Raw genomic sequence first — 27,409 nt, 5'->3', positions numbered from 1 at the left:
AGATGGTGCACAAAAGAAATACATAACTGACACACTCAGCTCTGCTACATCTGTTCTTTCTATTTGCTAAAAAGAAATTATATTATTGTGATGATGATAACCTGCACAAGCAAAAAAAAAAAAAAATTATGTAATTCCAGCTTCATCCATTAGGGGCACTAAGTAGCTGTGCGGCCTACACCGTCAGGCCTTGACAGTTCCAGAGTTCAGCCTGATCACAGCTCTGCCTGAACAAGCCGTATCCGAAGCACCAGCTATACGTACAGACCTGAGGAGGAGGAGGAGGTAAAGTATTCAGAAGTATTATAATGTGGGCTATAACCGGGCAGAAGCACAGACAATACTGGCACAATGCGGAAAGGCTTAAAATATTGTGAAGTTTATTATTTTTGGTAACTTTGTAACCTGCACCTGTCCAGCTATTGCATTCTCAGTTTGCACTGTCACCACTTGGATGTACATGTTTCTGTGCAGAGACAGGAGGAGGCAGGGCAATGTATCCCCTGAGAGGGGGGGCAATGTAACTAAAAGGGGCACCCTGATCAATTGTGACTGTCTGATCTTTTCTTTTTTTACTTTTCAACTTGAATCATAACAGAAAGGAAATTTGATGTCAAAACTGGTGAGCATTAACCCTTTCAGTGACCGAACTTTTGGAACTTTTATAAGATTTGCAGAATTGTCTGAATTGCTGGGGCGGAGTCTGAAAGTGCAGGGTGCCACTGATAATAGGGTGCTGAGATCACAGTCAGGGTGCACCGGCTAAAGTATTGTGCTCAAACAATTTGACAAATAACACCGTAACCATACAATTGCCCACACAGTCCAGATAGATGTACGGCACTGTACATGGTAAACAATGAAGAGGACACGGTATTCGCTGGAGCGTTGCGATTCAGTTGGGGGGTTGTCGGGAGTAAGACCCCACCAATCTGATACTGATGACCTATCATCAATAAGGGTTTTCAGATTTTTTTTTTTTTTTACACTTGACCTGTCCTCAGGATAGGTCATCAGTAGGGATGAGCAAACTTGTGATTTCAAGTTCGGTGTACAAGCTTCGGGACATCTAAGAATTGCGTATGGGCCGTGGTAGTGGAATCCATAACGGAATTCTTAGATAACCCGAACCTTGTACGCTGAACTTGAAAACACAAGTTTGCTCATCCCTAGTCATCAGTATCTAATCGGTGGGAGTCCAACACCCAGGACGCCTATTGATCAGCTGCTTGAGGAGACTGCGGCGCTTCACAGCTCACCAAGCACAGCGCCGTCCATTGTTTAGTGGCTGTATTTGGTATTGCTGCTCAGCCCCATTCAATTGACTTAAAGGGGTTGTCCCATGAAAAATATTCTACAGTTTTCAAACCAGCACGTGGATCTAAATACTTTTGTAATTGCATGTAATTAAAAAATTAGCATAGTCACTGAGTTATTCAATGCAATGTATCTATATAGCTCCATCTGCTGTTTGTTTTTTTCTCATTTCTTTGTCCTGCTTACTGAGAAGGCCGCACATGCTCAGTTTCATCCTTCAACTGCCATATCCTACCATTATGCCACAGATGTTCACCTGAGAATACCCCTTTAAGATTCGTGGTGGTCACAAACCTTGAGTGCCAGGCAATCAGAGGTGCCCCTCCAGCCTGCGCAGGTTTAACACTGCTATATACCCATATATATAATAAAGACCATATTATCTATGTGTCTGTGTGTTCCTTTAAAACGCATTACAAGGAAGGATAGTTACGGGAGCCAGGGACACGAGTACAGGACGCAGGTTCTAATAGCCTCGGTTTCAGCAAATTCCAGGGTTTAGCTTCTTGAAATGATTGACTTTGTACTTTGCCTCCATTGTTTTGTACTGTACGATGCCAGGTATTCAGGATGACCACAGGCCCTGTTATTCCACGGCTCGCTGCACATCAGTTATCAGTCACACAGCAGTTAGTGTAAGACCACACCGCGCGGCAGTGCTGCGTTGGAGAACTGCGCAGCTGTAAGGGCTGCAGCGGGCTCTAATTAAACTAATCAGACTGCACGGATTTACTTCGTCTTTATTGTTAATGGCTGCACGGCACCTTCAAACAGCTGAAATCTGTCAATCAAGCTGAGCCGATGGAAAGAAGTCGTAAGGGAGCAACACTTGTGGTTGTTCTTCCTCCTTCCTGGCTTGTTTTTAAGCAGTAAGGGCGCCTTCACACGTGGCAGATTTTGTGGCAGAGAAATTCTGCGAATGAAAATCGCTTCCATTCATCTGAATGGGGCAGCAAGCACATGGATTTGTGCAAGGCCCATTAAGGTGAATGGAACTCCAGAATTTTCTGCCACAAAATCTGCCGTATGTGAAGGCCCCCTAAGGCCTCTTTCAGACGGGCGTTGCGGGAAAAGGTGCGGGTACGTTGCGGGAACATGCACGATTTTTCCGCGCGAGTGCAAAACATTGTAATGCATTTTGCACGCGCGTGAGAAAAATCGTGCATGTTTGGTACCCAAACCCTAACTTCTTCACAGAAGTTCAGGTTTGGGATCGGTGTTCTGTAGATTGTATTATTTTCCCTTATAACATGGTTATAAGGGAAAATAATAGCATTCTGAATACAGAATGCATAGTAAAATAGCGCTGGAGGGGTTAAAAATAATAATCATAATAATTAAACTCACCTTAATCCATTTAATCGCGCAGCCGGCATCACTTCTGTCTTCTTTCTTTGCTGTGTGCAGGAACAGGACCTGTGGTGACGTCACTCCGGTCATCACATGATCCATCACATGACCTTTTACCATGGTGATGGATCATGTGATGACCGGAGTGACGTCACCAAAGGTCCTTTACCTGTAATTAATGCTCACCACAGGTCCTGTTCAGCAAAGGAGACAGAAGGAGATGCCGGGCTACGCGATCAAGTGGACTAAGGTGAGTTAAATTATATATATATTTTTTTTTTAACCCCTCCAGCGCTAGTTTACTATGCATTCTGTATTCAGAATGCTATTATTTTCCCTTATAACTATGTTATAAGGGGAAATAATACAATCTACAGAACACCGATCCCAAGCCCGAACTTCTGTGAAGAAGTTTGGGTACCAAACATGTGCGATTTTTCTCACACGAGTGCAAAACGCATTACAATGTTTTGCACTCGCGTGGAAAAATCGCGGGTGTTCCCGCAACGCACCCGCACATTTTCCCGCAACGCCCGTGTGAACCCAGCCTAAGAGTTATGAAGGTGGCTCCCCACCAGCTTCTCCAGGCCTGTCTTGATTGATAGGTCTCACTGTTTTTCCTGTGGTGGTACTGCAGAGGACTTATAGGGTACAGCCACAGATGGTGGATTTTCCACAGTGGGCTTTCCACAAACAATTTTGCTGTGATTCCGAGGCAAAATGCACATGTTACATGTCGATTTATTGTGGTTTTGGCTGCAAATATGCAGTGGAATTATTTAAAAATTAGCACCATGGCTCAATTTACAGGGGTAATCCAACTTTTTTTTAGACCTCAGAGTAGCTGGACCCACGGTGGTGATCATACTTACCTGGTCCCCACCGCTGGGCCGGCTTGATCGCTCCAACTCCGGCTCTTGTGACTGCTGCAGCCAATCACCTGTGTGGCACGTGACCCAGTGACATTCTGCATGGGTGACAGGTCACTGCTGCGGCCATTGATTGGCTGCAGCGGTCAAGTGCCCCACCATCAACAGGATGTTGATGCTGAGACATAAAAGTTACAGAGCCGGTGGTGGAGCAATAGAGCAGGCACCCAGCATTAGGGACAAGGTAAGTATGATCACCACCAGGGGTCCAGCCACTCTGAGATCTGGGTTGGACGGCCCCTTTAAGCTGCAGAATTTTTCCTAAGCATGAGGACAACATTTACTAAAGATTTCTGTTGAACAGGGATTCGCTGAAGATAAACACGCAATCAAGCGATGGAAAATCTGCAGTGTATCCACCACGTGTAAATATATCCATGCACTTGCTTGATTCCTCTGCAAATCACAGGGTACAATCCGTCACTTATAACTGAGGCCGAGTTCACATCACCATTTCGTTTTCCGTTCCTCTGATCTGCAGCACTTTTTTTTCGTCCAAAATAACGTATCTTAGGCGGAAATGGCTAAAACGGACGCGAAATATGCATAACTGAGCATAACGGATGCTTAAAATACAGGATCTGTTTTTTATTTGTTGACGGATCAGAACAGAAAACTAAATAGTGTTATGAACTTGGCCTAAAAGGGATTTTCCAAAGCAGACAACCCTTTAAATCCTGCAGACACACGGGAACAGCTTTCTTATCAGGGACAAAGAAAGAATAACTGTAATGTGCTAAACACCTCGTTTCATCTGTCTACAGCAACATGTCCATACCGGAGTACCCCAGTTCTTGTGACTGCCTTGTTTCGCTTCCTCCAGCTTCACTTTCACCAGTTGTTATTTTTGCAAAGAACTCGGACCGACCTTGTTTGGAGGTCCAAGAGATTGTGTACTATGGGGCTGCCACCCACCCACCAGGGTCAAAGGTCATGGTAAGATGGATCAACCCCTAGCAATAATACAAATTAGCGGTATGTCTATCAAATTGTGTAATTCATTTCTAACATTTATTGGTTAGTGTACCTACGTAGAAGTGGAGCAGACACCAAAGACACTAGCTGTACTGTTAAGTCGTCCAGCATGGTTGTGGGGTGCAGAAATGGGTGCTAATGAAATGGGGGTCTGCATCGGAAATGAAGCTGTGTGGACTAAGGAACCTGTAGAAGAGTATGATGCTCTCCTTGGCATGGATTTGGTCAGGTGAGAAATCTAAACCACTATTAAGGCCTATTGCACACGACCGTATGGCTTTTTCAGTATTTTGCGGTCCGGAAACGGAATGCATACGGAGTAAAATTCTTTTTTTTTTGCGGACCCATTGAAATGAATGGTTCCATATACGGACCGCAAAAAACAAAAAAAAAAAAATATATGTTTGTGTGCAACCCTATATTAGCAGACCACAGCATGTAAGGTATCTCTAGATATCTATTGCACTTCATATTCCCCTCAAAGTGTATTTTACTGCATAAAGCACAGTTGTGCGGACATCACATAAGCCATCATTCTTTTCCACTATTCTGTGCAGACTTGCTCTGGAGCGCGCCCCTTCTGCTAAAGTCGCTGCCAAGGTAATCACTGACCTGCTCGCCCAGTATGGACAGGGAGGGAGCTGCAAGGAGGAGCCCCAGCCCTTCATGTACCACAACACATTCTTGCTGTGTGACCGCTTGGAGGCATATGTGCTTGAGACTGCTGGTCCATACTGGGCAGTTGAGAGAATTACAGGTAAGCCTTTATTAAAGTCGTTATCCTATAAATTGAAAACTTTTTTTTTTTACTCACTTATCTGCTTGTCTGGAAGATTTTCTTCCCTTTCTGTGGGTGAGTAACAACTCAAATGGGACAGTCAAGCATCTGCGTCTCCCGGGATGCAGGCGTAAAATAGTCGCAAGACCCTTTTATGAACGCTATTGCGACAAAATGTTGCACGGATGTTTTTGTGCCGCACTCGAAACTTGGAAGTGGCGAGAGAGTGAAAGAAGAATAGAAACTACTCCGTTCAGGAGCTAGAGTAGTTTTAACTCCAGGTTTATGGACTGCTGGCGGTGCACCTAATTTATAACAAGGCCTGAGTCTCATCCGCCAGGGCAGGGGGAAAACAAAGACCAACCTAAAATTCTGGTCTTTGTAAATGACCCCCATTGAGTGAATCTGGATATTGACTCCATACACAGGAACTCTAACAATCAATTATTCCCTTTAGGGCTCATGCACATGAATGTATTTTCTTTCCGTGTCCGTTCTGGTTTTTTTGCGGACCGTATGCGGAACCATTCACTTCAATGGGTCCGCAAAAAAAAACTGAAGTTACTCCGTGTGCATTCCGTTTCCGTATGTCCTATTATTGTCCGCATTATGGACAAGGATAGTACTGTTCTATTAGGGGCCAGCTGTTCCGTTCCGCAAAATACAGAATGCGCACAGATGTCATCCGTATTTTTTGCGGATCGCAAAATACAGACAGACAGTCATGTGCATGAGCCCTTAGGTCCAATTTAAGGGTATGGCCACACAGTTTTTTTGGAGATGGTTTTGAGGCAGATCTGCCTGTGGGATTTTCTGCCAAAGCTAGAAGTGGATCCACCAGGAGGGAGAAGTATAATTACTTCCTTTATATTTCCGATTCCTTTGAAATCCACTTCTGGGTTTGGCAGAAAATCCCGCAGGCAGCTCTGCCTCAAAACCTCCCAAAAACCTCTGTGTGGCCGTACCCTAAAACGGACACAAGTGTATGGGGGGTGGCAATGTCTTGGGAAGCAGATCATCTTGCCCCTACTCACAACTAAAGGATCACCAAGGGTCATAATTAGCATTGCATAGTGCCAAGTAGAGAAGTTTGAAATCATGGGTAGGCCAGTTCTTGCTTTGGTAGGAAAGCATGAATAATTCAAAAGGTAAGCATTTCATAGAATGACAACCAACAATCTAATATTTTGCCTACACAGAGGGTGCTCGGAACATTTCTAACCAGCTGAGCATTGGCACCATGATATGGCAGGAGCACCCTCAGCTCCGTTCACATGCCCTGGCACAGGGTTGGTGGAATGGCACTGAAGAGTTCAACTTTAGACTTGTCTATTCTTTAAAGACACAGCCAGTGCGTATGGAGGCAGCAAAAGCAAGATACAAGGCCGGGCAAGAACTGCTGCACAAACGAGAAGGTGAAGAGCAATGTTCTGCCACACAGGCAGTTTAACTATTTGTTTCATCCTATTCTGATCATTTTTAGGGCAGCAGCATCTTTTGTTGATACCCCCTATCTACCTACAGCTCTGAGGACCTTTCAGACAAGTGAAGTTCACATCTGGGTGCTATAGAAGTGTAGAACGGACAGCACGCGGACTGACCACTGATATATTACAGTCAATGGGCCAATCCATGTGTACGACTTTCCTCACAGATTATTGGTCCGGGCAGAGAAACCACAGCATGCTCTGTTTTGGTCCAATTTTCTCACTAGGTTCGCCCATTCAAATGAATGGGTTTATGAGAAAAAGCAATGCCATCTGTGTGCAGTCCTTTTAAAAAGGAGTCCACTTATTGTGGCTGGCACATGGACGAGTTTAACATTGTTTGCCTGGATCGGGCCTAAGGCCACATTCACACAGTCAATATTTCACATCAGTATCTTACTAGGAATGAAACCCACAGTAAAGTACACAGGCTTCCCCGAGCTGCATGAGATGAAAATGTGCACAGTGGCTGAAACAACACCGGTATCAAATCAGTTGGGGTCTGACTCCAGGTACTCCCACCAATCAGCTTATTGAATGGGCCACGGTGCTTCAGTGATCCGCAGCGCTGTGTCCAGGCATTTCAGCTCAGTCCCATCAATGGCCATAGTCCCTTAGCAGGCCAGGTCCCTTAGCAGCAGAAGGACTCAGTCCCATCAATGGCCATAGTCCCTTAGCAGGCCAGGTCCCTTAGCAGCAGAAGGACTCAGTCCCATCAATGGCCATAGTCCCTTAGCAGGCCAGGTCCCTTAGCAGCAGAAGGACTCAGTCCCATCAATGGCCATAGTCCCTTAGCAGGCCAGGTCCCTTAGCAGCAGAAGGAGTCACTCAAGACCGGCCTTCTTCAATACAAGAAAGAGATGTCAGAGTAGAAAGCATCTGCAGGAGATTCATTTTCAAAAATGTTCATTATGGGAAAGAGCCCACAGTGCCCTCAAAACAGTGGAAAACAGACAAGCTGTTCTTTATGGATGGTCAGAGCACTCCGTATACAGGAGCACTCCCGTCTCATGGTTATTTCTATGGCGGCTGATGGCCACATGTAGCTTCTGTGGGACCAGTCTGACCTCACTGTATAATGCCTCATGCACACGACCACCACCGTGCGCATTTTTTCAGACCCATTGAATTCAATGGACTGCATTTTGTGAACATGTTTTATCTTTTTGCTGAACGGACATATGGCTGCAGAAAGCACACAGATCATCCATATGTCCATTCCAACAAAAAGAATATGTCTGCAAAATAAAATGCGGACTGCGCACTGACCACATCCGTATTTTGCAGATCTGTGATTTGCGGACCGCAAAACGGATACAATCATGTGAATTAGGCCTTAATTAGTGCGTACTACCATAAATTACAAAGTGAGGCCTCTTTCACACAACCATTTTTTCTTTTCGTTTGCGGGCCGTTTTTTGCATTCCGTATACGGAAGCATTCATTTAAATGGTTCCGCAAAAAAAACAAAAAAACGGAATGTACTCCGTATGCATTCCGTTTCCGTATTTCCGTTCCGTTGAAAGATAGAACATGTCTTATTATTGCCCGCAAATCACGTTCCGTGGCTCCATTCAAGTCAATGGGTCCGCAAAAAAAAAGTAACACATACGGAATGTACTCCCTATGTCTTCCATATCCGTTCCGTTTTTGCGGAACCATCTATTGAAAATGTTATGCCCAGCCCAATTTTTTCTATGTAATTACTGTATACTGTATATGCCATACGGAAAAACGGACCGCAAAAACACAACAGAAACAAAAAATGGAACAACGGATCCGTGAAAAACGGACCGCAAAATACTGAAAAAGCCATACGGTCGTGTGAAAGAGGCCTGAACAGAACAAAGTGACCATAACAATGTCATTAAATCCATGTAATTATCTTCTAGGGAACATCACAGAAGAGTCAATGATGCAAATTTTGAGAGATAAGGAGAGTGGGATCTGTATGGACTCTGGGGGCTTCCGTACTACATCCAGTATGGTGTCTGTGCTTCCTCGCTGTCCTCATTCACCTTGCATCCATCTACTGACTGCTACACCTGATCCGTCCAGGTTAGAGTTGTGCAGGGGCTCTGCTGTGTTCCTAAAATAACTAAAGTCCAGTTTCTCTTCCAAGTACTCTACATTACCTGGCACACCTACCTTCCACACTTAGCTCAGCTTCTAAGATAATCAGATATCAGATAGATTAAAGTGCAGCAAAAATGCTATACTGTTACCTACCTCCAGCATTGCTGTGTTGCTTGAGAGCCACCGAAGGTGTCACTTGGTGCAGGAACATTTCAGAAAAAGTTTTGTCAGGGTTTTGCCAATGTACTGATGTGGTTTCGCCAATGTACTGAATGGAAGAAACAACCTGTCATTGCTTTAATGGAACATAATCAAGTTATAATGGGTGCCTGATTGGTGGCTGACTTGCACTGGTCTCTATGTCAGGCTCAGGCTACTTTCACATCTGCGTTTAACTTTTCCGATATTGAGAACCGGCAGAGGATCTCCATACCGGAGAAAAACGCTTCCGTTTTGTCCCCATTCATTGTCAATGGGGATAAAACCGAACTGAACAGAACGCAGTGCACCAGAATGCATTCCATTTGGTTGCGTTCCCATACTGGACAGACTGCAAGCAGCGGTTTTGTCTCCGGCATTGGAAGTGGAGCAAAACGGATCAGGCGTGACACACAATGCAAGTCAATGGTGCTGGATCCGTTTTCTTGGACACCCCTTGACTTACAATAGTTTTAGTGCTGGATCCGTCATTGCTTTTTAAAAGATGATACAATGATCCGTTCATAACGGATGCAGCCGGTTGTATTATCTAGAAGACGGAGGTGTTTTTTGCTGATCCCTACCGGAGTGTGAAAAAGCCCCAGGCATCACCCAGCATATTGCGCAGATGTATATGTGTGCATTGTTTAATTAATTCCAGGATTAGAAAAACTGCTTTCTTCCAAAATCCTCACCGCATCTGTCTGCAGGCTGTGTGTGGTGTTGTGACCTAGACCTATTCACGTCAGTGGGGCCGAGCTGCAGTACCAGACCCGGCCCATGGACAAGTATGGCACTATTCTGGGTCGAAATCAGTTATGTTATATGTATAATCCTGTACAACCATTTTAAAGAAACTGTATGGCTGATTGTGCTCATGTTTGTCACAGGTCTGTATTCAAGCCTTTTGTGTTTGGTCCACGGGTGACACAGGTGCCCTGGGTGTTGTCGCCCACTTTTGGAGAAAATGACCCTCTCAGGCAAACCCCTCGCTTTCAGACACATGTGGACAGAAGGCATGAGCTCTACAAGCATCATCAGAAGGCACTCGAGGCATCTGAAGGAAATGAGGTATGAAGGACGGCAATATTAACACTGCTAAGCATTTGCAGAAACCAGTCAGCCACATTGTCAGATCCCAATTCACATCTGAGGGGGGAGGGTGTGCTTCACCTTTACTACCTCACATAGTAATATGCACTTTTTCAACCATTTTTAGATCTCCAATTGAAAAGAAGCAACTTTGCAAATAGTCTTGGATACAATTATGTTACAATTTTATAAACACATCTCCTAAACGGACCTGTGTCTCCATGGTGACAGACTACAAACAAACCCTGTGCAGTCTGATCCTGCAGCCATGTCTTACTCCACTGCCGAGTCTTCTTGCCAACCTAAAGCCAAAAGTCTTGATTAAAAACAAGGTGGAGATTTAGCAAAACTTGTGTAAAGTAAAACTGGCTTAGTTGCCCATAGCAACCAATCAGATTCCACCTTTAACTTTTCAGAGCTCTTGTCGAAAATCAAAGGTGGAATCTGATTGGTGGCTGTGGGCAACTAAGTCAGGCCCTGTTCGCATCTGCGGCAAAAGGATCCAGCTTTTGACCAACCGAAAACCGTTGCATGCAACGGTTTTTGTCCTGCCAAAACCCAGCATTTATACTGGAAAGCAGTCAGATCATCGCTGGATCCGGCAGTGATCTGTAGAATCCAGCAGATCCAAGGAACAGAGGACAACCTGCCAGAAACGTTCGCAGGAGATGTTAACGTGGCCTAGGTTTTCCTTTACACCAGTTTTGATGAATCTCCCCCAAGGTTTCTGTAACCATGGAGACGCATAGGTCTGCACAGCAGCTGCATACATACAGCTAAAGTGGTTGTGAAACTTTGGAGAGCCTTTAATTTGGATGTCTGGTTGCTGCCTGCCTATAATGTGGTTGCTACTTCTTGTTGCTTCATTCTCCATAAAACATAGGGGGAGATTTAGCATCTCCCTTTGCGACAGAAAAGTGGCTTTAAAAAGTCGCAAGCTGTGTGTTTTTTTTATGCAACTTTTTTGGGGAAAATAGTGATAAGTGCCTCTTTTTATGCTGCCCTCTACACTTTTCCCAAAGGGGCGTGGCAAGGATGGGAAAGGGGTGTGGCCAACAGCAAAGACAAATGTATTTTCATTTACACCAGTGTTCTGGTGACGTAGATTTTTTGTTTAGGCGCCATAATGGGGACCAGCAGTTGTCAGGTAGCGCCTAGTAGTGCCAGATCCTGACATCTCCGGCAGACTGCTCCCTGCCGAAACAGCCTGCCAGAGATTTCTACCAGTGTATTACTCTACTGCGGTAGCAGCAGGAAGCGCACGGCGTCATAGAAACCCATGACGCCGTGCGCTCCTGCACTCAGAAGAAATCCAGGCTGGTATCACACGGTCCGTGTTTCACGGACGTGTGCATGAGGCTTTAGTCAAATTAACCTCTAAGGGGGTGATTTATTAAACAGAAAGGTCCTTTGTGCCCCAATCTGCCAGCTTAGGCCAGGTCTAAAAAGGGTCCGTAGTCAAGAGTGGTCAGCACTTTCAACCTCGTGGGACGCCTACACGGGAAGGAACAATCCACAATGTAGCAAAGAAATCCCAGCGGGCGCTTGATCTTTAATTCATGTATCCTCTGTAACAATGTACGCGTCAGCTGACGAAGGCTGGACGGGCCGAAACTCGTCCTTTGTTACAGAGATGAAATAAAGGATACATGAATTAAAGATCAAGCGCCCGCTAGGTCTAAAAAAGGGGGCTTGTTTTAGGCGTAGAAAATGGTCTAAATGTAAGACAGCAAGGAAGCTCTGACGAAGTTAAGGCGAAACAAACGCGCATCGACATATCCAAAACCTGACCTCGGTTTTTTGTTATATTTATTTGGGGTTCTCTCTTTTCTGTTTCTCCTGGTCCTATAGTGACTTATGAGTGGTTAACCCCTTGAATGGGTATGTTACTTCATCCCCTCCTTATTGTGTAGATTTGATCCCATTACTTCTTGATACTACTAGGATTGGTATAAGCCTACTAACCTTTGTGTGATGTACATTTCCATCGTTTGTGGGAGTTATGTTGGCGCTTTCGGATCCATACTTAGTGTGGAGGATATTGCTCCATATCTAAATGTTTTGTCCCCATTCTTTATGATTACACATTTATTTATATATGATGAAATAAAGAATATAATATATTTTTCTATGTCATAGGGCAAATGTGAAACAAGCCTAAAGCCAGCCCTATGGTATTAACATATCGTTAAGTCTTTGTCTTTCTAAACGTCCCTTTACACTGCCCATTGTTCGCCAGTAAAGGTACCGCCGATTACCCGAGGAACGAGTGAAATGCTCGTTTTTTGGCTAATAGATCGTTGGTGCAGTCACCTAAATCGTTTGCTGACAGCAGATTGTGCCATCTAAACAGCTGTCCAAGTTGTTTTTATTAATGACCTATCTTCAGGATAGGTCATCGATATCCGATCAGCGGGGGTCTGACACCCGGCACCCCCGCTGATCAGCTGGTTGAAGAGAAGGTGCTGCCTCCCCTTCATTGTTTACTTCCTCACCATCGTCATTGCAGCGGTGAGCAGGTGTCATTACTTCCCATGGAAGTGAATGGGACGGCTTAGGTGTAATTACACCTGCTCACTATCAACATCAGAGCAATGAAGAGAAGGCAGCGCTGACATGGCGTGTGACTTCTCTTCAACCAGCTGATTGGCGGAAGTGCTGGGTGTCAGACCCCCACCGATCTGATATTGATGAACTATTTGTGAGGATAGCTCATCAATAAAAATAACTTGGACAACCCCTTACCGCTGAGAGCATCAGATGACTATGTACTTTGCCAGTGGCAGTAAGGAGGGCTTGGGCAGCTCCCTGGGCATCGGCCCCACCGGGAAATTTCCCTGTAGGGTCTATGGCCAGTCCACCTCTGGCTGCATGTAAATGCGTCTTTCTTCTCCACTGACGAGCAGTGTAATGGGGACTTTAGAAGTCATTGTACAATGTTTGCCATCCTTTCTAATCTTCACCATCGTAAAAGGAACATGCTTTGCTGTATATGATCGTGTGAACTTCTCTTTACGCAGGATAATCAAAGGAACCTACAGGACAAGCAAAGGAAGATGGAAGCTGAAAATCTTAAACTCGTCAACAATCTTCTCAGTGGAATAGAGACTCCTGACCCTTCAGACTTGTCTGATCTATTTCTACACTGTGTGGAGCAGGAACTTGCATTATACAAGTGATCTAAGACTAACATCCTCCATAATTCGTACCTGTCATTCCCATCTTCAAGATTTTTCCTAAACTACACCTACTGTCTGGAATGCTACCCGGAATATCAGGTCAATTCCCAACTTCTCTACCTTCAAACGTGCCTTAAGGGAGTTGTCCAGACATACCCCCGTTTTCACCCAGGCAGCCCCCCTAATATGAGCATCGGAGCATTTCATGCTGGATCTGGTGATGTACCTTGCTCTCTATAGAAACTGCTTAGTGGAGGCTTCCGCCCAGCAGTGAGCCCGGTGATGTCACCGGCACTAATGGGTGGGCTTTACCGCTGCCCTAGCCTGTAAAACGGCTAGGGCAGAGCTAAAGCCCGCCCATCAGAGCCGGTGATGTCACCGGCAAAACTGCTAGGTGGACGCCTCTGCCTAGTGGTGTTAAAAACATAAATAAAAAAGCCGTTCCCATGTGCGATCCAGCGCAAAGCAAGGGAGAGCATCGGAACATTAGGGGGGCCGGAGGGGTAAAAATGGGGGCGAGTCTGGGTTCAGCTCTAAACCTGGACAAGCCCTTTAAAAACACATCTTTTCAGGCAGGCTTATGCTTCCTAAACTGACTTTTCCCCTACTAACCTCCCCCCCCCCAACTTTTATTTTACTTTATATAACGATCAACTACCTTATGTGTCGCCCCCACTTCCTCATAGATTGTAAGCTCTTGCGAGCAGAACCCTCACTCCTAGTGTTTCGGTTGTATATTAGACGGTAACTTTGTGATGTCTTTTGTTTTGTACATGAACCCTCTGAATTGTAAAGCGCTGCGGAATATGGTGGCGCTATATAAATACAATTAAGAAGCTCATGCTGCGTTACTCGGTTGGGTCACTGCACAATGTGATGACATTACTGTTCCAAGCAGTAACAACAATGATAATTATCTGTTTAATACATGTTGTTAAAACAATGGCCAATTATAAAATTATCTGGAAACCAAAATAATCAAGGTGACTTTTTTCGAGTTCCCTGTGCACCAGAATTGACTTTGAGCCGAGTCATTGCCAGCTTCTCTGGCGACTGCAAGATTTTCTTGACAGGTGCGGATGTTGCCTGTCTCTCATTCTGAGATCTTGAAGAAACAGTGGATGGGCTATGTCTACTTGAGACCTTCTCTGGTGCCGGCAATGTATTTTTGGTAGGGACAGCATTCATTTTCCTGGTGGAAGGAGCAGATATAGCCTGTCTCTCTTTCTGAGGAGTGTTAAGTGCACTAGGAGTTTTTACTGAAGGAACTGTATCTGGTTTTGATTGAGGAGCAGAAGGCAGCAATTTTTTACAAGAGGTCCTGTTTAGTCCTTCACTTAACCTTCCATTCCCCGGCTTCCTGGTAGAGACAGACTCTTGATTTCTCGCAATTAGTTTGGAAGGTGGCATTGCGGTGCCATTGTTCTGCTGATCTTTGAGTTGCTTTTTGACTAAAGCAGATTTCTGATGCTTTTTTTCAGAAATCATAGCATTTTGTGGCTTGGTCGCACAAGTTGATGCTTGCTTCAGGGACATGGATGAACATTCTTGAGATACTATGTTGGCAGTGGCATTCTGGGCTGTAATGAGTAGCTGTTTATTTGGGGTATCACTGAGCTCTGATAAACGCTCCTCATGTTCTCTTAGCGCCCTGTCCCTTCTCTGGTAGGACCGTTGTATCATCTCTTGGCTCACAGATGAGAGACCTTCTAAAGGAGAAGAGCGCATCAAAGATGACAGTATCAAGTGTCCAGGGCTATTAGATTAATGTGTAAACGAGTGTGAATGTCTGGATGTGGCACTGCCACAGCTTACCATACCTAAAACATCAAAGGGCAGACTCTCATCACTGTCATCACTACTACTTCCATCCTGCTCATCCTCAACGTCACTTAGAGAGTTTGAATTTGCAGAGTCCCTCACTGTCTCTCCGTCCAGTTGTTGAAGTAAAGGCAAGGCCTCTAGTATTTGAGGTCTGATTAGAGGAACAAATTAAAAATCAAGTAGCTCAGGATCTCATGACATTCATGTCTACAGTAGGGAAGGAGCTGTGAGAACTACACATTCATTTTCATTAAAAAGAGAATATTTTTCACAATGGGCGTTAAAGGAAATCTGTCATCAGGATAATTGCCATGGCCTAATAGCACTTAGTACATTATTTCCAGATGTGCCTTTGTTCCAGCAATAGATGTTTTCTATCTTCTGAAAATCCAGTTTATTTGGTATGCAAATGAGCCAGTAAGGTGCCCAGAGGGGCGTCACTCTTGCACGCCTCCGGCCACAATGTGTCCACCCACCCCTCCTGCCCACAACTCTGCCCCCTTATCCCTGCTCCCAGCATGAGGGTGGGCTTGGGCACTAGCAGGAGGCGTGCCTGGGCGCCTTCCTGCAAGAGTGGCGCCCCTCTGGGCCCCTTACTGACTCATTTGCATACCAAATAAACTGGATTTTCAGAAGATAAACATCTATTGCTGAAACAAAGGCACATCTGGAAATAAGGTACTAAGTGCTATTAGGCCATGGCTTTACTTCAATAGCGATTATCCTGGTGACAGATTTGGGAGGTAAATGATGCAAAACTGCTGACAGACATAGGTAGGGGTAGGGGACAGGAGCAAATACATACCTCTGCTATAGCTGCCACTCACTGCAGATGGTGGGACTGGAAGGCTGTTCATACATTGAGCCTAAAGCACTGCAACCTTCCTGGCGCGGTGCCCGCAGTATGCCCATCCCTGGTGCACTTGTGGGAGCGACACCTGCAGTGTTCATAGTTCATTTCTACAGCACTCCATTGATTAAAAGCAGGGACACAGATATGTATTATCCCCTGCCCCAACCAATGTATGTCAAAAGTTTTACATTGACCACACTGCTGACCAATATTTAACAGCTGCACAGTTACACCTAACACAGCTTAGGGTAGGTTCATAATCCAGCAGAGAGCAGCAGGCTGGAGATCACCGGATCTGGCCGTTCACCACCGGACCCCATTGACTATAATAGGATCCGTCCTCTTTCTGGCATGAGTGCAGGGTTTTGGCTGGATGAAAACCACTGCATGCAGCGATTTTTGTCCACCCGAAAGCCGGCACTCATAATGGAAAGAGGACGGATCCCATTATAGTCAATAGGGTCCAGTGGTGAATGGCAGTATCCGGCTAGGCCAGATCCGGTGAGCTCTGGCAGGCCAACCTCTGCTGGACCATTTAAATGGAGGTGAGAACCTACCCTTACAGCGTAACATACAATTTATGAATTTTGGGAGGAATTACCATTCAAAGGCATTATCTGCTTTCTTCCTAAAACACAGCCAGTTTTGTCTATGAGCAGAGTCTGGGATGGCAGTCCATCCTCATTCAAGTGAATGGATCTGAGCTGCAATTACAGACACAAACCACTGGACAAAAGCAGCACGGTTTCAGAAAAAAACCTTTTTTGTAATCTAGTCAACCCTATCGATTTTGATGTCTCACCTGTAGTCTTTTGCTTTGGTGCATGGATTTCCAGTAAGATCCAAGATGAGAAGACTCTGGGGTAATTCACCTGTACAGTGCAAAAAGCCACAGATTGAAAGATACATCGGTCACACATGTAATTACTATCTGAAGTCTGCTGGAGGATGGAGCTTATGAATGACTTACATGCATCCAGCCTCTTGATCAAATTGTGGGAAATGTCCAGGAACTGCAGATTTGTCAAACACCGGAGGTTTTGGATTTTTTCCACTCTGTTCCAAGATAGACTAAGGAACCTTGGAGAAAAGTGTGAACTTTCAGACCCACACTTAAAATAACAATCACAAGGCCCGAGATTAAGGATGCTTTTACATGTGCCATTTTGATGTCGTTTTTGAAGTTAAAGGGGTATTCCCATCACAATGATCACTGTTAAATCTGTTAATGATTTGACAGTGATCATTTTTGTAAATATATTTTATTAGCCAATTCCCACCCTTCTTGAGAATATTCATCCCCACTGCCTCATTGTAATTTAGTCTCCCGTAGTTACGGCCACCGCTCTTCTCCCAAATCCCGTGGCTGCGCAGAAGACACCTTATTTTCTCCCGGCCGGGCCGCGCGCTGTCCTGAAAGCACACGCCGCCGCGCATGCGCCATGGCGACTTCTTCCTGGCCAGTATAGTGACGACCCACGAACGCACACGCCGGCTCTGTACTATACTGGCCAGGAAGAAGTCACCATGTCGCATGCGCGGCGGCGTGCGCGTTCAAGACAGCGTGTGGCCCGGCCGGGACAAGCCTTCAATCAAGCTGATTAAGCCCGCCCTGCCTCACAAGCCGGAAACCAGGAAGTGAACGGCGAAGCTCGCAGCAGGTAAGTATGAAAACGGTAGATGGGACAAACCCTTTAAAGGTGTCCCATGAATAATGTAAAAAAATGAAAATCAAACATAATCTAGTACATGACGACCTCTTTATAACTAAGCCAGAACCAGCCCTGTACCTCACATGGATCCAGAGATCTCCACATTCATTTCTCCAACTGTTCGGTTAGATTTATTTCAATCTGGCAGTTTAGGGGGCGCGTGCTTTCTACTGCAGTAGGAGGCATTTGAAGGATGGAACTTAGCATGTGCTTCCATCTCAGTGAGCAGGACAGAGAAATTAGAAAAAGAGCAAACAGCAGGTGGCGCTATACAGATAGATTACATTAAACAATTTTATATTATATTAGATGCAATTACAAGAGTATTCAGATCTAGGCACTCATTGGAAATATTGCTGTTCGCGAATATTTTTCACGGGACAACCCCTTTATTTTCAAATGTTTTTATTTAAGGTGGACATAAGAAAGAGTAACATACATTTTACTAAGAGCAGTAATATTGATCAGTATTATTTATGACACGTCTCTGGTGATGGTCCCAATACAAGCCAATAAAGCAATATATTAAAAGTCCTTTCGCCACCTTCCGACATCGGTTTTTTAGAAGGGGAATGAGGGGAGGGGGAAAGGATGGGTGTGGGGAAAAAGTGGTGGAAGAACCATAACTAAATTCTCTGCAGACCGCGGAGCAAATAAAACATAACATTAGCCCAGCTCATTCATCTCCTCTCCATATTCAGTACATGGAAGATCTAAACATGCACACCTGATATAGGGGGGTCATTTAATAGGATTCGTGTCTGGTACCAGGTGAGCTGGAAGCATTTCTGAATACATCTCCTAACCCGGAGGGGCAATAAAACTCTCCCAGTACGCAAAAAATTGATTCACGTGAGCCTCCTTTTTGAAGATGCCTCTACCCAATCCATCTTCATTAAGAAGGAAAGTTTTTCAAGGAATAACGTAAATGGTGGCTGTGTAAGATCGATCCATGTATGGAGAATGGTCTTGACCCCTGCTGCTGCTACTAAACATAGTACTTTACGGCTGCCAGGGGTGCACCGCGTTGTGGTCGAATCAATGTATCAAAAAAAGGCCCATAGAGGGTCCAAAAGGTGCTGCTGACGTCAGATGGGTGGTGGTAAATGTGTGTATTTTACCCCAAAAGGATTGTATCACCGGGGATAGCCATAAGCAATGAAAAATATCTGCTCCTGTCCCTCTACAACGGAAGCAGCTATCCGATTCAAAGACGCCCATACAATGGCCCCGTACCGGAGAAATATATGCCCAGTGATAAATCTGCAGGGTCATCTCCCGGTAGCGACTGGACGGCAAATAGCGGAGGTTGCGTTCCAGGGCCTGATTCAAAGTGGACACCGTTAGTTGCGGCATATCGTTGAGCCACTTAGTTATTACCCATTGCCCTTGACTATAATCTAGATGGGTATTTAGAAATGTATAGTAACTGGTGGTATGTCCCTTTAAGGTAGGAGTATGTTTGAGAGAGGCCTGTAAAGCCAGATTCCATTCTCGAGGGGTTAGGTTGGGTAGTAACTTCTGGAGATAGCTGCTGGCTTGTAGGTAAGGAACAAAAAATGGAACTTAATGGTGGGGTATTTCGTTTTGAGAGTTTCAAATGACAGAATCTTATGTGTGGCGTGGTCCACCAAGTGGCCGAGCAAAGTTATACCTCTCTTATGCCATTCAGAAAAATCTCTATGTGGTGACCCCATTTGGAAATGTGGGTTAGCTAAGATCGTCTAATGTAATGACTTGTGGGGGTGTACATTTTTGAGAATTCTCAATTTTTGCCACGCCCGCCAAGTCGACATTAATAAAATATTTCCCCTGGCTCGTTCTGGGATCTCTCCCATTGGGGTATGGAGTAAGTTAGGAAGGGCTAGTCCGGGTATAAAGGCCTGTTCCTGATCCCTATTTGAGAACATGGACGTGTGGCATATCCAGTCTATAGCAATTCTCATGAGAGCTGCGATATTATAAGCCCTTATATTAGGAACGTTCAACCCCCCAATTCAATCCAGGCTGTTATAGGACAAGATAAGGTATCCTGGGGCGGCGACCCTGCCAGATAAATGTACGGTATATACAGTTGATTTTCTTCTCATCCCTAGGGCGTAAATAGATTGGTAGTGAATGTAAAAGGTATAACAAGCGGGGGAATTCCACCATCTTAAGAAGGTACGCCCGCCCCATGTAAGACAAAGGAAGGTGTCGCCAGCCTGCCAATGTGTCCTCAAGCGCACGTATATAGGAAGCGATGTTTGCATTGTATAATTTGCCCGGTGACTTGGTGATCTGTACCCCCAGGTATGATAGAGTACGAGCGCCATTGAAATGGGTAATGAGCAGTCCACCTCGGTCTCGTGTGGCCTTTAAGGAGCATGGCTTCAGATTTCTCCAGATTTAGGGTATATCCTGAGACTTGTCCAATATCCGTAAGATTCTGCAATGTTTGTGGGAGTGTGATTTCAGGGTTTTTGATGATTAACAGAATATCATCTGCAAATGCGGCCAGGGCGACTAAATTATGACTATGTTGTGTGGAGGTGTGGAGTGGCTGTAAGTGATTTAAGAGGGGGTCCAACAAGATATTAAAAAGTAAAGGAGAGAGAGGACAGCCCTGTCTAGTGCCCCTAAAAATATCCGATTGGAGATGACAAAATCAGAGAATACCGGGCCAAATCCTCTGTGAGATAGAGCAGCATTCAGAAAGGGCCATGACACTTTATCAAACGCCTTTTCGGCATCTAGTCTTAATAATAGTGGGGGGCATTACCATCTCGTGTCTCAAGGGTGGCGGCTCTAGCTGCCCTGATGTTTTTGACAGAATGTCTAGATTTAAGATTTAATGAAACCTCTTTGTGAGGGGTGTATGATGTTGGGGAGGATGTTGGACAACCCCTTTAAAGGGTTCATGCCAAGTATTAAAGTTATCCCCTTTCCCACAGAATACAGGATAACTAACTAATTGCTGAGGTCCGACCGCTGGGACCCTCCCCGATCCCGTGAATGGAGGTCCCATGTCTGGATGGAGTGGTAGGCTGATCATGCGCCTTTCCGCTCCATTCATTCTCTAAGGGATTTCGGGAAATAACTGAGCACAACAGTCCCATAGAGAATGAATAGGGGGGCAGAAATCATGCTTAGCCTGCCGCTCAGTCAGGCTATGGGTCCCCGTTGTCAGGATCGGTGGGGGTTCCCAGGGGATAACTTTAATACTTAGTACAACCTCTTTAGAATAAGGAGTGAATAGTTAAGGACAGGGGAATTATATAGGAAAGAGTCAACTTTTTTAAATTTTATCTGCTTCTAGTTTTGGCTTCAAAAACTGCACGAAAAACGACATGGGTGGAAGCACCCTATTGCTTTATTTCACGTAAGTCCAGATCACTTCTAGTGCAAATCCGGTGATACGCAGCACGTTGCCAGTTTAATGAGAGATGGGGGCGATGTCAAGGAGTTGGCAGTCTAATGCCAATCTAGTACTTCTGCCTCTCAAACATTGCCAATCTATTACCGACAAAGAAGCTGGCAGTCACTCACTAGACAGAGGTTAGACGCTGCCAGAGCGACAAGTGCTCAAACTTTGCCAATGTGTAGAAGGCTGTATTCTCAGAATACGGCACAAAGAGTGAAAAATACAATTTTACTATAAAAAAAAAAAAAGTGCTATTCAGATATGCGGACATTTTCAGGAGCGGTGATACAAGCAGATTTTTCATGATCATATCAGTCACTACACAGATACGGAGGCTCCCGAGTAAACTCACCTCAGATTCTTAAGGACATCTATATTTTCAATCTTCTTTATTTGATTCTAAAAAAAACAAAAAAACAAAAACAAAAGCAATAACAAGTCGTCATGGAGGCTGGCATTCCTGTATTCTCAAAATCCCATTCTATACCATTCTAGATTAATAGCAAAAGTTCAGTATAGCAAGATATATGTGCAAGAAACAATCAAATATGTGATAATGTAGTCGGGGGAGCAGTGACAGATAAAGTGGCTGCCCTAGCTGCCATGCCCTGATACCATCATACCCTGGGCACTTCTCCACCGCATGCCAGTAAATGATTTACATAGAAATGTTTTTACATAGCAAAAAGCCAAACACATACAGTATAAGGAGACTATTAACAAAGTATGATGTCACAATGCAAGCACAGCATAGGCTGCAACATGGTTTGGTATCCAGGCAGGCCATGACTTGTATGCTGGCATCCATCCTGAATCTTCACTGTGTTATCTGCTGCCAAACCAAGTGGGTGTTAGAACAAAAGAAAGGAGAAATAGGCCTGTATCCGAAGCCATGTCATATAGCAGGACACACCCCGTGCAGATAACAGGTAAGGGCCCCTCCCTCCAGTGTATTGTTGATAGGAGCAGGCATTAGGTTACCTCTTGTAGGTACAGGTTCTGGACCTCCTTAACCAACTCCAGATGCTTTAATGTTGCGATCCCTTCTCTATCCAGCCTCACAGTGTGTAGATGGAGCAACGCCTGAGACCTGCAGAGGAAGAGAACCGAATAGGAATCTACAAACGTGTCCAAGCCATGAACTGGCCAGGGCTAGGTTTGAGCATGAACAGAAAAAGGGGCTAAAACCATAGGGGACCTCCATTCTGCCAGTGGTTATTAGAGTTTTGGAGAAGGGTCATTGATCCACACTGGAGTCAGGAAAGCTTCTAGCTCATGGGGTTCCAGCCATCAAGAGGACTTCTTAAGGTTATTAGAATTCTGGAGAAGGGTCATTGATCTTATTGCCTGAAAACTGATTTCAACCTCATGGGGTTCTTTGCCTTCTTCTGGATCAACTTTGTAGAATAACAGGCTGAGCTGGATGAATGTATGTCTTTTCTCAGCCTTACAAACTATGGGGGTCATTTACTATACTGAAAAACGCCTAAATTAGGTGTATTTCAGGCGCAGATGGCGGCGCAATGGTTAGTTGCGCCGCTATTTACGACTTCACCCTGTGGGAGTGGTGTGAGCGGGAAGGAGGACAGTCCGGCAGGTCCGTCTCATTCACCATTTTTTACGCCTCTTTTAGGTGTAGAAAATGGTCTAAATGTAAGACATCTGTCTTAGGGTGCATTCACACGACCGTATAAATGGATCCGCATCTGTTCCGCAATTTTGCAGAATGGGGCCGCAAAAGATGCAGACAGCACACCGTGTGCTGTCCGCATCCGTTGTTTCGTAGCACGGCCCCAGAAAAAATATGGAGCATGTCCTTTTCTTGTCCGCGCTTACAGACAAGAATGGGCATTCTCTATATAGCGCCGGCCATGTGCGGTCCGCAAAATGCGGAACGCATTATTCACAATCATTTTCAATGAATGTTTCTAGTGAACAAATAAAAATTATAAAAAATAGAATCAGGAGTTTACGAGTAAGGCCTCCTGCACACAAACGTTTTTTTTTTCCCGTTTACGTTCCGTTTTTTTTCGTTACGTATACAGAACCGTTCACTTCAATGGATCTGCAAAAAAAACGGAAGGTACTCCGCATGCCTTTCGTTTCCGTATTTCCGTTTCGTTCAAAGATAGAACATGTTCTATTATTGTCCGCATAACGGACAAGGATAGTACTGTTCTATCAGGGGCCAGCTGTTCCATTCCGCAAAAAAACGGAATGCACACGGGCGTCATCCGGATTTTTTGTGGACTGCAAAATACCGAAAAAGCCATACGGTTGTGTGCAAGAGGCCTAATACAGCTGCATTATACAGTAGTTACATCACCCATCTAGTGGCATTGAGCGTAGGCCTAGGAGATAAGAAGTTACTCTGATATAGAGATGGCCAGTTTGCAGTGTTCGCCAGCGAACACATGCGAGCTGCCATCTTAACTGACAAGTCCGGCGAGTGCGCGAGCCGGTCTGAAATGAAATGCGGTCTCCGGGAGCAGGCAGTTCCCGAGATGGGCCCCCGGAGGCTGTTCTCGGAACTGCCTGCTCCCGGAGACCGCATTTGTTTCAGACCGGCTCGCGCACAGGCACAGGTAAGGACTTACCTGTGCCTCGCCGGACCTGTCAGTTAAGATGGCAGCTCGCATGTGTTCGCTGGCGAACACTGCAAACTGGCCATCACTGCTCTGATATACACTCCTCAACACTGAATTTGCAACACCAAGAAGGAAAAGTTGTGAAATTATGGAAATCACAGGTTCGACAGATATATTAATGATAAGCAAGTCCGTGATGCCAAGAGATGAGAGAGATGGTAACAGAAGGGAGTGGTTGACGGTGTCAAAGGCAGAGGACAGGTCAAGGAGGAGGAGGACAAAGTAATGTTATATGGCTTTGGCCGTTAGCAGGTCGTTGGTGACTTTGGTGAGGGCAGTCTCAGTTGAGTGGTGAGGTTGGAAGCCAGATGGTAGCTGGTCAAAGAGACAGTTCAAGGTGGACATGTTGTTCAAATAGCTTTGAGGCATATGGATAAAGTGATATGGGCGACAGGCCCGGCGCTATAATAAGGAAGACAAAGTGGCTGCCTTAGGGCGCAGAGACAGGGGGGCGGAAAAAATGAAACTTAATTTTTTTTAAATAAATCACTTGCGCCGCCGGCCGCCCGGCCTCTATGAGAAGTTACGCCCCCTCCCACCCACCCCCCCAGAACTCCCCCTAACACCAGCATCCCATGGATATATATACAGAGGGGGCAAATGGCACCGCACCTGGCATTGGCAAAAATCCTTGTACCGGTGATGGGCGATAACTATATAAAGAAGATGGGTCAAGGGAAGGCTTTTTGAGGGTGGGTGTAATGACAGCATGTTTAAAACCAGAGGGGAAGACACCAGAGGTTAATAGGTTGAAAACACTGTGGTGAGGTTAGGGATGAGGTGGGATGGGATCGGGTCAAGTGCACAGGTGGTGAGATGGGATCTGGAGAGTAGGGAGGAAAGGTTTTCCTCTGTAAGGCCTCTTGCACACGAATGTATTTTCTTTCCATGTCCATTCTGTTATGTTTGCGGACCGTATACGGAACCATTCACTTCAATGGCTCCGCCCAAAAAAATGGAAGGTACTTCATGTGCATTCCGTTTCCGTATGTCCGTATTTACATTCTGCAAAAAAATAGAACATGTCCGTAATATAGACAATAATAGGACAAGGATAGTACAGTTCTATTAGGGGCCAGCTGTTCTGTTCTGCAAAATGCGGAATGCACACAGATGTCATCCGTATATTTTGCGGATCTGTTTTTTGCAGACCGCAAAATACATACGGTCATGTGCAAGAGGCCTAATGGTGGAGAAGCACAGTTTGGGGGAAGAGGACTCAGTAGTTGTGGGGACTGCGCTGAAGCTTTCTCTGATGTTGTCAATATTTTGTTTAAAGTACCTAGTAAAGTCCTCAGCAGAGGTGACGGTGAGGGCACTGGGTGATGGAGAAGTGGTAGCTTTTTAAAAGTGCTAGGCCTCATGCACACGAACGTATGTATTTTATGGTCTCCAAAAAACGGATCCGCAAAAAATATGGATGACATCCGTGTGCATTCTGAATTTTGCGGAATGGAACAGCTGGCCCCTTATAGAACAGTCCTATCCTTGTCCGTAATGCGGACAATAATAGGACAAGTTCTATTTTTTTGCGGAACGGAAATACGGATATACGTAAAGGGAATGCACACGTCTTTTTTGTGGACCCATTGAAATGAATGGTTCCGTATACGGTCCGCAAAAAAAAACGGCACGGACGCGGAAAGAAAATACGTTCGTGTGCACGAGGCCTTAAAAAGATATTTAGGGTTGTGAGACAGGGAAAATATGGAGATGTAAAGGAGGTCTGTTTTGCAGCAGTGAATGAGGGCTATATATAAGCTCCTGTTACATCATAACTTCTTAGTGGACTCCTGTGACATCACAAATGGGCTTCTGCCAGGTAAGCTACCGTGACATCACAACTGTTACCGTGCAGGAAGCTACTGTGACATCATAAGTGGGTTTAGTCAGATAAACTGCTGTGACATCACAAATGTTTATACATCAGGTACGGTGCTGTGACATCACAACTGAGTATGTGTGAGTTTAGCTGTTGTGACATCACAAGGGGGTTTTAGTCAAGTAATCGGCAGTGACATCACAAGTTGGTTTCTGTCAGGTAAGTGACTGTGACATCACAAGTGGGTTCTACTTAGGTGCGCCACTGTGACATCAAAAGTATCTACCAGCAGGAAACCTTTTATGACATCACAAGTGGTTTTCCATCCTGTAAGCCATCGTGACATCACAACCAATTTTAATGTGGACTAGAGGCTGTTAAAGGTAAAAACATATTATTTTTTTGTATAATGGAAAGTTATACACTTTTCCACTATAGCTGTGCACCATTGTGTTCATTACATGATCAGGGCAGATTGTTAATATTCCTATTAGATGACTGCAAGCAGAGATCTTACAAACCAGGTGGAAATGATACAATAAGTCTGTTATTTGCAGACACCAACATACCCAGAATACAGAATTAGGGCTCATGCAGATGACTGTATGCATTTTGCGGTCCGCAAACCACGGATCCGCAAAAAAAAAAAAAAAATGGATGACATCCGTGTGTTTTTTTGCGGATCCATTGTAACAATGCCTGTCCTTGTCCGCAAAACAGACAACAATAGGACATGGTCTATTTTTTTTTTGCGGAACGGACTTGCGGACATGAAATGCACACAGAGTAATTTCCGTTTTTTTTTGCGGCCACATTGAAATGAATAGTTTCGCATATGAGCCCTTACTAGTATTATTACTCACAAAAGCTCCTGTGTTTCTCCATGTATAGAAGGCTCCAGGTTCCTCCTCACCAGGACTTCTAGTATGGAATCTCCATCCTTTCTGTCCCCTATAGTAAAGCATCACAGTGTTATACACGGTAATCACACAGTAGGTGTCCCGTGGCCCCCATCACAGTGTCATACACGGTAGGTGTCCCCCATCACAGTGTCATACACGGTAATGACACGGTAGGTGTCCCGTGGTCTCCATCACAGTGTCATACATGGTAATGACACGGTAGGTGTCCTGTGGTCTCCATCACAGTGTCATACATGGTAATGACACGGTAGGTGTCCCCCATCACAATGTCATACACCGCAATCACATGGTAGGTGTCCTGTGGTCTCCATCACAGTATCATACACGGAAATCACACAGCAGGTGTCCCCCATCACAGTGTCATACACGGTAGGTGTCCCCCATCACAGTGTCATACACGGTAGGTGTCCCCCATCACAGTGTCATACACGGTAATCACACGGTAGGTGTCCCGTGGCCCCCATCACAGTTTCACACTCACCCAATGCCATCTTGCATACCAGCAGTAGGGAGCTGCCTCCTCGTCCACGCGCGTCCTTTCGTTGCTAGGAAACCGCCGGCTCCCAGAAGGCTGTGCGTCGCCTCTTCGCTTCCGGAAGAAATGGCTGCGACCCTGGTTAGAGGAGCTGCCCGGGAGCTGGGTGAGATCCGGAGCACGTGATTAGTGTCGGGCGCCCGCGGGGCAGGGGTTCAAGGGCGGCACGGGTTAATGAGTGGGGTGCAGCCTGATGAGATTTGTCACTAATGTCGCCAGTGCAGCAGCACAGTGACCTCACCTGGGTGACACTGGTGACATATGAGTCGCTAGTCTGCATTGACGCGTGTGCCTGGTTGTGCCCACCT

The 27,409-nt window shown here is 45.3% G+C and overlaps 3 protein-coding genes across 9 annotated transcripts in view; 2 read left to right on the top strand and 1 right to left on the bottom strand.

The window, feature by feature from the left end:
• The first annotated feature begins 159 nt into the window (after positions 1 to 159).
• Positions 160 to 14,019, top strand: SCRN2 (secernin 2). 5 transcript variants are annotated; one of them, XM_040435287.1, is made up of 8 exons: positions 160 to 279; positions 4,361 to 4,532; positions 4,619 to 4,800; positions 5,129 to 5,328; positions 6,549 to 6,764; positions 8,729 to 8,894; positions 10,044 to 10,181; positions 13,223 to 14,019. In XM_040435287.1, the coding sequence occupies exons 2-8, from the start codon at positions 4,365 to 4,367 to the stop codon at positions 13,305 to 13,307; spliced, it is 1,155 nt and encodes a 384-aa protein (XP_040291221.1). In that variant the 5' UTR covers positions 160 to 279; positions 4,361 to 4,364; the 3' UTR covers positions 13,308 to 14,019. The 5 variants fall into 5 exon arrangements, with proteins under 5 accessions (XP_040291221.1, XP_040291217.1, XP_040291222.1 ...); XM_040435283.1 differs by having other exon boundaries at positions 10,001 to 10,181; XM_040435288.1 differs by having other exon boundaries at positions 188 to 285; positions 10,001 to 10,181.
• Positions 14,020 to 14,085: 66 nt separating this feature from the next.
• On the bottom strand, positions 14,086 to 27,181 carry LRRC46 (leucine rich repeat containing 46). 2 transcript variants are annotated; one of them, XM_040435279.1, is made up of 8 exons: positions 27,048 to 27,181; positions 26,507 to 26,594; positions 22,155 to 22,263; positions 21,526 to 21,572; positions 17,029 to 17,138; positions 16,861 to 16,930; positions 15,202 to 15,356; positions 14,086 to 15,090 (listed from the first exon to the last, which is right to left on the bottom strand). In XM_040435279.1, the coding sequence occupies exons 1-8, from the start codon at positions 27,055 to 27,057 to the stop codon at positions 14,360 to 14,362; spliced, it is 1,320 nt and encodes a 439-aa protein (XP_040291213.1). In that variant the 5' UTR covers positions 27,058 to 27,181; the 3' UTR covers positions 14,086 to 14,359. The 2 variants fall into 2 exon arrangements, with proteins under 2 accessions (XP_040291213.1, XP_040291214.1); XM_040435280.1 differs by lacking the exon at positions 22,155 to 22,263 and having other exon boundaries at positions 27,048 to 27,175.
• The window catches only part of MRPL10 (mitochondrial ribosomal protein L10), a 23,245-nt gene continuing 22,937 nt past the window's right edge, over positions 27,102 to 27,409 (top strand). The window contains exon 1 of one of the 2 annotated variants that reach the window (XM_040435281.1): positions 27,102 to 27,207. In XM_040435281.1, coding sequence (XP_040291215.1) covers positions 27,168 to 27,207 — 40 coding nt within the window. In that variant the 5' untranslated portion in view covers positions 27,102 to 27,167. Of the gene's footprint in view, positions 27,273 to 27,409 lie in introns of both variants that reach the window. The other variant, XM_040435282.1, reaches the window with a different exon arrangement.

This window comes from Bufo bufo, chromosome 6, assembly GCF_905171765.1.
Source record: "Bufo bufo chromosome 6, aBufBuf1.1, whole genome shotgun sequence".
Classification (NCBI taxonomy): Eukaryota; Metazoa; Chordata; class Amphibia; order Anura; family Bufonidae; genus Bufo; species Bufo bufo.
This window is presented reverse-complemented; position numbering and strand designations above follow the sequence as displayed.

Coding starts and splice junctions, on each gene's coding strand:
- SCRN2 (XM_040435283.1), top strand. CDS start 4,365: ATGTCCATACCGGAGTACCCCAGTTCTTGTGACTGCCTTGTTTCGCTT. Junction 6,765..8,728: donor ACTGCTGCACAAACGAGAAG/GTGAAGAGCAAT, acceptor ATTATCTTCTAG/GGAACATCACAGAAGAGTCA. Junction 10,182..13,222: donor AGGCATCTGAAGGAAATGAG/GTATGAAGGACG, acceptor CTCTTTACGCAG/GATAATCAAAGGAACCTACA.
- LRRC46 (XM_040435279.1), bottom strand. Junction 21,573..22,154: donor AGAACCTGTACCTACAAGAG/GTAACCTAATGC, acceptor TGTTTTTTTTAG/AATCAAATAAAGAAGATTGA. Junction 15,091..15,201: donor TCTGCCCTTTGATGTTTTAG/GTATGGTAAGCT, acceptor CTTCTCCTTTAG/AAGGTCTCTCATCTGTGAGC.